General features: G+C 38.9%; 3 protein-coding genes across 3 annotated transcripts; all 3 read left to right on the top strand.

The window, feature by feature from the left end:
• The first annotated feature begins 1,737 nt into the window (after positions 1-1,737).
• On the top strand, positions 1,738-2,324 carry LOC126328520 (uncharacterized). The gene is made up of 2 exons (XM_049996042.1): positions 1,738-1,819; positions 2,062-2,324. The coding sequence occupies exons 1-2, from the start codon at positions 1,738-1,740 to the stop codon at positions 2,322-2,324; spliced, it is 345 nt and encodes a 114-aa protein (XP_049851999.1).
• A 695-nt stretch (positions 2,325-3,019) lies between these two features.
• Positions 3,020-4,837, top strand: LOC126328521 (uncharacterized). The gene is made up of 3 exons (XM_049996043.1): positions 3,020-3,101; positions 3,344-3,585; positions 4,778-4,837. Exons 1-3 carry the CDS (start codon positions 3,020-3,022, stop codon positions 4,835-4,837), a joined length of 384 nt encoding a protein of 127 aa, XP_049852000.1.
• A 3,470-nt stretch (positions 4,838-8,307) lies between these two features.
• Positions 8,308-10,567, top strand: LOC126328523 (uncharacterized). Its single transcript, XM_049996044.1, has 3 exons — positions 8,308-8,389; positions 8,632-8,873; positions 10,508-10,567. Exons 1-3 carry the CDS (start codon positions 8,308-8,310, stop codon positions 10,565-10,567), a joined length of 384 nt encoding a protein of 127 aa, XP_049852001.1.
• The last annotated feature ends 1,159 nt before the right edge of the window (positions 10,568-11,726 follow it).

Below are 11,726 nucleotides of genomic sequence, written 5' to 3' on the forward strand. Positions count from 1 at the left end.
TGAAGGAGGTGTTCTTCCGATGAAATTCAAACTTGGTATAGTTAAACCTTTATATCAAAAAGAGGAAAGAAAACAACCACAGAACTACAGACCAGTTGCCTTAACCTCAGTCTTTGGTAAATTGATTGAAAAAATAAAGCTAGAAATATTAATCGACCACCATAATTGGAATAACTTAATAGGAAATAACTTAATAGGAGATTTCCAACATGGATTGAGAAGTGGTCGGAGCACGAAATCTGCAACAGTACAGATTGTACACTGTCTGATAAACTAACCTAACCTGACCTGACCTAACCTGACCTCACATGATCTGACTTGACATGACCTGACATGACCTCACCTGATCTGTCCTAACCTGACCTGACCTGACCTGACCGGACCTAAACTAACCTAACCTAGCCTAACCTGACCTAACCTAACCTAACCTAACCTAAACTAACCTAAGCTTACCTAACCTAAATTAATCAAACCTAACGTAACCTAACGTAACGTAACCTAACCTAACCTAACCTAACCTAACCTAACCTAACCTAACCTAACCTAACCTAACCTAACCTAACCTAACCTAACCTAACCTAACCTAACCTAACCTAACCTAACCTAACCTAACCTAACCTAACCTAACCTAACCTAACCTAACCTAACCTAACCTAACCTAACCTAACCTAACCTAACCTAACCTAACCTAACCTAACCTAACCTAACCTAACCTAACCTAACCTAACCTAACCTAACCTAACCTAACCTAACCTAACCTAACCTAACCTAACCTAACCTAACCTAACCTAACCTAACCTAACCTAACCTAACCTAACCTAACCTAACCTAACCTAACCTAACCTAACCTAACCTAACCTAACCTAACCTAACCTAACCTAACCTAACCTAACCTAACCTAACCTAACCTAACCTAACCTAACCTAACCTAACCTAACCTAACCTAACCTAACCTAACCTAACCTAACCTAACCTAACCTAACCTAACCTAACCTAACCTAACCTAACCTAACCTAACCTAACCTAACCTAACCTAACCTAACCTAACCTAACCTAACCTAACCTAACCTAACCTAACCTAACCTAACCTAACCTAACCTAACCTAACCTAACCTAACCTAACCTAACCTAACCTAACCTAACCTAACCTAACCTAACCTAACCTAACCTAACCTAACCTAACCTAACCTAACCTAACCTAACCTAACCTAACCTAACCTAACCTAACCTAACCTAACCTAACCTAACCTAACCTAACCTAACCTAACCTAACCTAACCTAACCTAACCTAACCTAACCTAACCTAACCTAACCTAACCTAACCTAACCTAACCTAACCTAACCTAACCTAACCTAACCTAACCTAACCTAACCTAACCTAACCTAGGCTAGGATAGCCTAGCTTAATGTAGCCCAGCCTAGCCTAGCTTAGCGTAGCCTAGCTTATCCTACCCTAGCCTAGCCTAACCTAACCTAGCCTAGCCTAGCCTAGCCTAACCTAACTTAACCTATTCTAACCAAAGCTAACCTATCCCAACCTAACTCAACCTAACCTAACCACACCTGACCAAAATTAACCTGACCTATCCTAACATGAAATAACATAACCTGACCTAACATAACCTCAGATGCCATACACACGAAACACAGAATTTATAATTATATATGCCTGCAGAGCAAGCAAATGGAAATAATTGCTCACTGCAATGTCAAGTTTGTTAATTTTTTAGGATAACAATGTCGCTCAGTGTTCCTAATTTAGAAACTATAAAATTGTGTGACAATATTAACTTTGACAAGGATATATCCTCTCATAATTGTACTAATGTGTCATTACAGAAAATAATACTTGTGTGAAACTGGAGAGGCAGTTTAAATATAACAAGGAAAAGAAACGGGACTCTTGTAAGGTACCTAGAGTAAAAATCAGGGATATAACATAGCTAATTGACAGCCTAAAAAAAAAAAGTTCTGCTGGATGGGATAAACATTCTCCTTTTCTACTAAAAAAATGCAAGGGGGAGTTAGCCATACCATTAGTCCATTTAATAAATTGTGTAGTTGAAGGAGGTGTTCTTCTGATGAAATTCAAACTTGGTATAGTTAAACCTTTATATCAAAAAGAGGAAAGAAAACAACCACAGAACTACAGACCAGTTGCCTTAACGTCAGTCTTTGGTAAATTGATTGAAAAAATAAAGCTAGAAATATTAATCAACCACCATAATACGAATAACTTAATAGGAGATTTCCAACATGGATTGAGAAGTGGTCGGAGCACCAAATCTGCAACAGTACAGATTGTACACTGTCTGATAAACTAACCTAACCTGTCCTGACCTAACCTGACCTCACATGATCTGACTTGACATGACCTGACATGACCTCACCTGATCTGTCCTAACCTGACCTGACCTATCCTGACCGGACCTAAACTAACCTAACCTAGCCTAACCTGACCTAACCTAACCTAACCTAACCTAACCTAACCTAAGCTTACCTAACCTAAATTAATCAAACCTAACGTAACGTAACCTAACCTAACCTAACCTAACCTAACCTAACCTAACCTAACCTAACCTAACCTAACCTAACCTAACCTAACCTAACCTAACCTAACCTAACCTAACCTAACCTAACCTAACCTAACCTAACCTAACCTAACCTAGGCTAGAATAGCCTAGCCTAATGTAGCCCAGCCTAGCCTAGCCTAGCGTAGCCTAGCTTATCCTACCCTAGCCTAGCCTAACCTAACCTAGCCTATCCTAGCCTAGCCTAACCTAACTTAACCTAACCTAACCAAAGCTAACCTATCACAACCTAACTCAACCTAACCTAACCACACCTGACCAAAATTAACCTGACCTATCCTAACATGAAATAACATAACCTGACCTAAAATGACCTCAGATGCCATACACACGAAACACAGAGGATATAATTATATATGCCTGCAGAGCAAGCAAATGGAAATAATTGCTCACTGCAATGTCAAGTTTGTTAATTTTTTAGGATAACAATGTCGCTCAGTGTTCCTAATTTAGAAACTATAAATTTGTGTGATAATATTAACTTTGACAAGGATATATCCTCTCATAGTTGTACTAATGTGTCATTACTGATAATAATACTTGTGTGAAACTGGAGAGGCAGTTTAAATATAACAAGGAAAAGAAACGGGACTCTTGTAAGGTACCTAGAGTAAAAATCAGGGATATAACATAGCTAATTGACAGCCTAAAAAATAAAAGTTCTGCTGGATGGGATGAATATTCTCCTTTTCTACTAAAAAAATGCAAGGGGGAGTTAGCCATACCATTAGTCCATTTAATAAATTGTGTAGTTGAAGGAGGTGTTCTTCCGATGAAATTCAAACTTGGTATAGTTAAACCTTTATATCAAAAAGAGGAAAGAAAACAACCACAGAACTACAGACCAGTTGCCTTAACCTCAGTCTTTGGTAAATTGATTGAAAAAATAAAGCTAGAAATATTAATCGACCACCATAATTGGAATAACTTAATAGGAGAATTCCAACATGGATTGAGAAGTGGTCGGAGCACGAAATCTGCAACAGTACAGATTGTACACTGTCTGATAAACTAACCTAACCTGACCTGACCTAACCTGACCTCACATGATCTGACTTGACATGACCTGACATGACCTCACCTGATCTGTCCTAACCTGACCTGACCTGACCTGACCGGACCTAAACTAACCTAACCTAGCCTAACCTGACCTAACCTAACCTAACCTAACCTAACCTAACCTAACCTTACCTTACCTAACCTAACCTAACCTAACCTAACCTAACCTAACCTAACCTAACCTAACCTAACCTAACCTAACCTAACCTAACCTAACCTAACCTAACCTAAACTAACCTAACCTAGCCTAACCTGACCTAACCTAACCTAACATAACCTAACCTAACCTAAGCTTACCTAACCTAAATTAATCAAACCTAACATAACCTAACCTAACCTAACCAAACCTAAAATAACCTAACCTAACCTAACCTAACCTAACCTAACCTAACCTAACCTAACCTAACCTAACCTAACTTAACCTAACCTAACCTAACCTAACCTAAACTAACCTAACCTAACCTAAACTAACCTAACCTAACCTAACCTAACCTAACCTAACCTAACCTAACCTAACCTAACCTAACCTAACCTAACCTAACCTAACCTATCCTAACCTATCCTAACCTAACCTAACCTAACCTAACCTAACCTAACCTAACCTAACCTAACCTAACCTAACCTAACCTAACCTAAACCTAAACTAACCTAAACCTAACCTAACCTAAACCTAACCTAACCAAACCTAACCTAACCTAACCTAACCTAACCTAACCTAACCTAACCTAACCTAACCTAACCTAACCTAACCTAACCTAACCTAACCTAACCTAACCTAACCTAACCTAACCTAACCTAACCTAACCTAACCTAACCTAACCTAACCTAACCTAACCTAACCTAACCTAACCTAGGCTAGAATAGCCTAGCCTAATGTAGCCCAGCCTAGCCTAGCCTAGCGTAGCCTAGCTTATCCTACCCTAGCCTAGCCTAACCTAACCTAGCCTATCCTAGCCTAGCCTAACCTAACTTAACCTAACCTATCCCAACCTAACTCAACCTAACCTAACCACACCTGACCAAAATTAACCTGACCTATCCTAACATGAAATAACATAACCTGACCTAAAATGACCTCAGATGCCATACACATGAAACACAGAGAATATAATTATATATGCCTGCAGAGCAAGCAAATGGAAATAATTGCTCACTGCAATGTCAAGTTTGTTAATTTTTTAGGATAACAATGTCGCTCAGTGTTCCTAATTTAGAAACTATAAATTTGTGTGATAATATTAACTTTGACAAGGATATATCCTCTCATAATTGTACTAATGTGTCATTACTGAAAATAATACTTGTGTGAAACTGGAGAGGCAGTTTAAATATAACAAGGAAAAGAAACGGGACTCTTGTAAGGTACCTAGAGTAAAAATCAGGGATATAACATAGCTAATTGACAGCCTAAAAAATAAAAGTTCTGCTGGATGGGATGAATATTCTCCTTTTCTACTAAAAAAATGCAAGGGGGAGTTAGCCATACCATTAGTCCATTTAATAAATTGTGTAGTTGAAGGAGGTGTTCTTCCGATGAAATTCAAACTTGGTATAGTTAAACCTTTATATCAAAAAGAGGAAAGAAAACAACCACAGAACTACAGACCAGTTGCCTTAACCTCAGTCTTTGGTAAATTGATTGAAAAAATAAAGCTAGAAATATTAATCGACCACCATAATTGGAATACCTTAATAGGAGATTTCCAACATGGATTGAGAAGTGGTACACACGCGAGACAGATAACAGTACAGATTGTACACTGTCTGATAAACTAACCTAACCTGACCTGACCTAAGCTGACCTCACATGATCTGACTTGACATGACCTGACATGACCTCACCTGATCTGTCCTAACCTGACCTGACCTGACCTGACCGGACCTAAACTAACCTAACCTAGCCTAACCTGACCTAACCTAACCTAACCTAACCTAACCTAACCTAAGCTTACCTAACCTAAATTAATCAAACCTAACGTAACCTAACGTAACGTAACCCTAACCCTAACCTAACCTAACCTAACCTAACCTAACCTAACCTAACGTAACCTAACCTAACCTAAACGTAACTAACCTAACCTAACCTAACCTAACCTAACCTAACCTAACCTAACCTAACTACCTAACCAAACCTAACCTAACCTAACCTAACCTAACCTAACCTAACCTAACCTAACCTAACCTAACCTAACCTAACCTAAACCTAACCTAACCTAACCTAACCTAACCTAACCTAACCTAACCTAACCTAACCTAACCTAACCTAACCTAACCTAACCTAACCTAACCTACCTAACCTAACCTAACCTACACCTAACCTAACCTAACCTAACCTAACCTAACCTAACCTAACCTAACCTAACCTAACCTAACCTAACCTAACCTAACCTAACCTAACCTAACCTACCTAACCTAACCTAACCTAAACCTAACCTAACCTAACCTAACCTAACCTAACCTAACCTAACCTAACCTAACCTAACCTAACCTAACCTAACCTAAACTAACCTAACCTAGCCTAACCTGACCTAACCTAACCTAACATAACCTAACCTAACCTAAGCTTACCTAACCTAAATTAATCAAACCTAACATAACCTAACCTAACCTAACCAAACCTAAATAATCTAACCTAACCTAACCTAACCTAACCTAACCTAACCTAACCTAACCTAACTTAACCTAACCTAACCTAACCTAACCTAAACTAACCTAACCTAACCTAACCTAACCTAACCTAACCTAACCTAACCTAACCTAACCTAACCTAACCTAACCTAACCTAACCTAACCTATCCTAACCTATCCTAACCTAACCTAACCTACCTAACCTAACCTAACCTAACCTAACCTAACCTAACCTAACCTAACCTAACCTAAACCTAAACTAACCTAAACCTAACCTAACCTAAACCTAACCTAACCTAACCTAACCAAACCTAACCTAACCTAACCTAACCTAACCTAACCTAACCTAACCTAACCTAACCTAACCTAACCTAACCTAACCTAACCTAACCTAACCAAACCTAACCTAACCTAACCTAACCTAACCTAACCTAACCTAACCTAGGCTAGAATAGCCTAGCCTAATGTAGCCCAGCCTAGCCTAGCCTAGCGTAGCCTAGCTTATCCTACCCTAGCCTAGCCTAACCTAACCTAGCCTATCCTAGCCTAGCCTAACCTAACTTAACCTAACCTATCCCAACCTAACTCAACCTAACCTAACCACACCTGACCAAAATTAACCTGACCTATCCTAACATGAAATAACATAACCTGACCTAAAATGACCTCAGATGCCATACACATGAAACACAGAGGATATAATTATATATGCCTGCAGAGCAAGCAAATGGAAATAATTGCTCACTGCAATGTCAAGTTTGTTAATTTTTTAGGATAACAATGTCGCTCAGTGTTCCTAATTTAGAAACTATAAATTTGTGTGATAATATTAACTTTGACAAGGATATATCCTCTCATAATTGTACTAATGTGTCATTACTGAAAATAATACTTGTGTGAAACTGGAGAGGCAGTTTAAATATAACAAGGAAAAGAAACGGGACTCTTGTAAGGTACCTAGAGTAAAAATCAGGGATATAACATAGCTAATTGACAGCCTAAAAAATAAAAGTTCTGCTGGATGGGATGAATATTCTCCTTTTCTACTAAAAAAAATGCAAGGGGGAGTTAGCCATACCATTAGACCATTTAATAAATTGTGTAGTTGAAGGAGGTGTTCTTCCGATGAAATTCAAACCACAGAACTACAGACCAGTTGCCTTAACCTCAGTCTTTGGTAAATTGATTGAAAAAATAAAGCTAGAAATATTAATCGACCACCATAATTGGAATACCTTAATAGGAGATTTCCAACATGGATTGAGAAGTGGTCGGAGCACGAAATCTGCAACAGTACAGATTGTACACTGTCTGATAAACTAACCTAACCTGACCTGACCTAAGCTGACCTCACATGATCTGACTTGACATGACCTGACATGACCTCACCTGATCTGTCCTAACCTGACCTGACCTGACCTGACCGGACCTAAACTAACCTAACCTAACCTAACCTGACCTAACCTAACCTAACCTAACCTAACCTAACCTAAGCTTACCTAACCTAAATTAATCAAACCTAACGTAACGTAACCTAACCTAACCTAACCTAACCTAACCTAACCTAACCTAACCTAACCTAACGTAACCTAACGTAACGTAACCTAACCTAACCTAACCTAACCTAACCTAACCTAACCTAACCTAACCTAACCTAACCTAACCTAACCTAACCTAGGCTAGAATAGCCTAGCCTAATGTAGCCCAGCCTAGCCTAGCCTAGCGTAGCCTAGCTTATCCTACCCTAGCCTAGCCTAACCTAACCTAGCCTATCCTAGCCTAGCCTAACCTAACTTAACCTAACCTAACCAAAGCTAACCTATCCCAACCTAACTCAACCTAACCTAACCACACCTGACCAAAATTAACCTGACCTATCCTAACATGAAATAACATAACCTGACCTAAAATGACCTCAGATGCCATACACACGAAACACAGAGGATATAATTATATATGCCCTGCAGAGCAAGCAAATGGAAATAATTGCTCACTGCAATGTCAAGTTTGTTAATTTTTTAGGATAACAATGTCGCTCAGTGTTCCTAATTTAGAAACTATAAATTTGTGTGATAATATTAACTTTGACAAGGATATATCCTCTCATAATTGTACTAATGTGTCATTACAGAAAATAATACTTGTGTGAAACTGGAGAGGCAGTTTAAATATAACAAGGAAAAGAAACGGGACTCTTGTAAGGTACCTAGAGTAAAAATCAGGGATATAACATAGCTAATTGACAGCCTAAAAAATAAAAGTTCTGCTGGATGGATGAATATTCTCCTTTTCTACTAAAAAAATGCAAGGGGGGAGTTAGCCATACCATTAGTCCATTTAATAAATTGTGTAGTTGAAGGAGGTGTTCTTCCGATGAAATTCAAACTTGGTATAGTTAAACCTTTATATCAAAAAGAGGAAAGAAAACAACCACAGAACTACAGACCAGTTGCCTTAACCTCAGTCTTTGGTAAATTGATTGAAAAAATAAAGCTAGAAATATTAATCGACCACCATAATTGGAATAACTTAATAGGAGATTTCCAACATGGATTGAGAAGTGGTCGGAGCACGAAATCTGCAACAGTACAGATTGTACACTGTCTGATAAACTAACCTAACCTGACCTGACCTAACCTGACCTCACATGATCTGACTTGACATGACCTGACATAACCTGACCTCACATGATCTGACTTGACATGACCTGACATGACCTCACCTGATCTGTCCTAACCTGACCTGACCTGACCTGACCGGACCTAAACTAACCTAACCTAGCCTAACCTGACCTAACCTAACCTAACCTAACCTAAACTAACCTAAGCTTACCTAACCTAAATTAATCAAACCTAACCTAACCTAACCTAACCTAACCTAACCTAACCTAACCTAACCTAACCTAACCTAACCTAACCTAACCTAACCTAACCTAACCTAACCTAACCTAACCTAACCTAACCTAACCTAACCTAACCTAACCTAACCTAACCTAACCTAACCTAACCTAACCTAACCTAACCTAACCTAACCTAACCTAACCTAACCTAACCTAACCTAACCTAACCTAACCTAACCTAACCTAACCTAACCTAACCTAACCTAACCTAACCTAACCTAACCTAACCTAACCTAACCTAACCTAACCTAACCTAACCTAACCTAACCTAACCTAACCTAACCTAACCTAACCTAACCTAACCTAACCTAACCTAACCTAACCTAACCTAACCTAACCTAACCTAACCTAACCTAACCTAACCTAACCTAACCTAACCTAACCTAACCTAACCTAACCTAACCTAACCTAACCTAACCTAACCTAACCTAACCTAACCTAACCTAACCTAACCTAACCTAACCTAACCTAACCTAACCTAACCTAACCTAACCTAACCTAACCTAACCTAACCTAACCTAACCTAACCTAACCTAACCTAACCTAACCTAACCTAACCTAACCTAACCTAACCTAACCTAACCTAACCTAACCTAACCTAACCTAACCTAACCTAACCTAACCTAACCTAACCTAACCTAACCTAACCTAACCTAACCTAACCTAACCTAACCTAACCTAACCTAACCTAACCTAACCTAACCTAACCTAACCTAACCTAACCTAACCTAACCTAACCTAACCTAACCTAACCTAACCTAACCTAACCTAACCTAACCTAACCTAACCTAACCTAACCTAACCTAACCTAACCTAACCTAACCTAACCTAACCTAACCTAACCTAACCTAACCTAACCTAACCTAACCTAACCTAACCTAACCTAACCTAACCTAACCTAACCTAACCTAACCTAACCTAACCTAACCTAACCTAACCTAACCTAACCTAACCTAACCTAACCTAACCTAACCTAACCTAACCTAACCTAACCTAACCTAACCTAACCTAACCTAACCTAACCTAACCTAACCTAACCTAGGCTAGGATAGCCTAGCCTAATGTAGCCCAGCCTAGCCTAGCTTAGCGTAGCCTAGCTTATCCTACCCTAGCCTAGCCTAACCTAACCTAGCCTAGCCTAGCCTAGCCTAACCTAACTTAACCTATTCTAACCAAAGCTAACCTATCCCAACCTAACTCAACCTAACCTAACCACACCTGACCAAAATTAACCTGACCTATCCTAACATGAAATAACATAACCTGACCTAACATAACCTCAGATGCCATACACACGAAACACAGAATTTATAATTATATATGCCTGCAGAGCAAGCAAATGGAAATAATTGCTCACTGCAATGTCAAGTTTGTTAATTTTTTAGGATAACAATGTCGCTCAGTGTTCCTAATTTAGAAACTATAAAATTGTGTGACAATATTAACTTTGACAAGGATATATCCTCTCATAATTGTACTAATGTGTCATTACTGAAAATAATACTTGTGTGAAACTGGAGAGGCAGTTTAAATATAACAAGGAAAAGAAACGGGACTCTTGTAAGGTACCTAGAGTAAAAATCAGGGATATAACATAGCTAATTGACAGCCTAAAAAATAAAAGTTCTGCTGGATGGGATGAATATTCTCCTTTTCTACTAAAAAAATGCAAGGGGGAGTTAGCCATACCATTAGTCCATTTAATAAATTGTGTAGTTGAAGGAGGTGTTCTTCCGATGAAATTCAAACTTGGTATAGTTAAACCTTTATATCAAAAAGAGGAAAGAAAACAACCACAGAACTACAGACCAGTTGCCTTAACCTCAGTCTTTGGTAAATTGATTGAAAAAATAAAGCTAGAAATATTAATCGACCACCATAATTGGAATAACTTAATAGGAGATTTCCAACATGGATTGAGAAGTGGTCGGAGCACGAAATCTGCAACAGTACAGATTGTACACTGTCTGATAAACTAACCTAACCTGACCTGACCTAACCTGACCTCACATGATCTGACTTGACATGACCTGACATGACCTCACCTGATCTGTCCTAACCTGACCTGACCTGACCTGACCGGACCTAAACTAACCTAACCTAGCCTAACCTAACCTAACCTAACCTAACCTAACCTAACCTAACCTAAGCTTACCTAACCTAAATTAATCAAACCTAACGTAACGTAACCTAACCTAACCTAACCTAACCTAACCTAACCTAACCTAACCTAACCTAACGTAACGTAACCTAACCTAACCTAACCTAACCTAACCTAACCTAACCTAACCTAACCTAACCTAACCTAACCTAACCTAACCTAACCTAACCTAGGCTAGAATAGCCTAGCCTAATGTAGCCCAGCCTAGCCTAGCCTAGCGTAGCCTAGCTTATCCTACCCTAGCCTAGCCTAACCTAACCTAGCCTATCCTAGCCTAGCCTAACCTAACTTAACCTAACCTATCCCAACCTAACTCAACCTAACCTAACCACACCTGACCAAAATTAACCTGACCTATCCTAACATGAAATAACATAACCTGACCTAA

Source organism: Schistocerca gregaria, unplaced genomic scaffold (assembly GCF_023897955.1).
Source record: "Schistocerca gregaria isolate iqSchGreg1 unplaced genomic scaffold, iqSchGreg1.2 ptg001131l, whole genome shotgun sequence".
Taxonomy (NCBI): domain Eukaryota; kingdom Metazoa; phylum Arthropoda; class Insecta; order Orthoptera; family Acrididae; genus Schistocerca; species Schistocerca gregaria.

Bases quoted from the DNA above. Each gene is read 5' to 3' on its own strand.
- LOC126328520 (XM_049996042.1), top strand. From the start codon at position 1,738: ATGTCGCTCAGTGTTCCTAATTTAGAAACTATAAAATTGTGTGACAAT. The intron at 1,820-2,061 runs GTACTAATGTGT...TAAATTGTGTAG, and splicing joins GGATATATCCTCTCATAATT to TTGAAGGAGGTGTTCTTCTG.
- LOC126328521 (XM_049996043.1), top strand. From the start codon at position 3,020: ATGTCGCTCAGTGTTCCTAATTTAGAAACTATAAATTTGTGTGATAAT. The intron at 3,102-3,343 runs GTACTAATGTGT...TAAATTGTGTAG, and splicing joins GGATATATCCTCTCATAGTT to TTGAAGGAGGTGTTCTTCCG. The intron at 3,586-4,777 runs GTACACTGTCTG...ATATGCCTGCAG, and splicing joins AATCTGCAACAGTACAGATT to AGCAAGCAAATGGAAATAAT.
- LOC126328523 (XM_049996044.1), top strand. From the start codon at position 8,308: ATGTCGCTCAGTGTTCCTAATTTAGAAACTATAAATTTGTGTGATAAT. The intron at 8,390-8,631 runs GTACTAATGTGT...TAAATTGTGTAG, and splicing joins GGATATATCCTCTCATAATT to TTGAAGGAGGTGTTCTTCCG. The intron at 8,874-10,507 runs GTACACTGTCTG...ATATGCCTGCAG, and splicing joins AATCTGCAACAGTACAGATT to AGCAAGCAAATGGAAATAAT.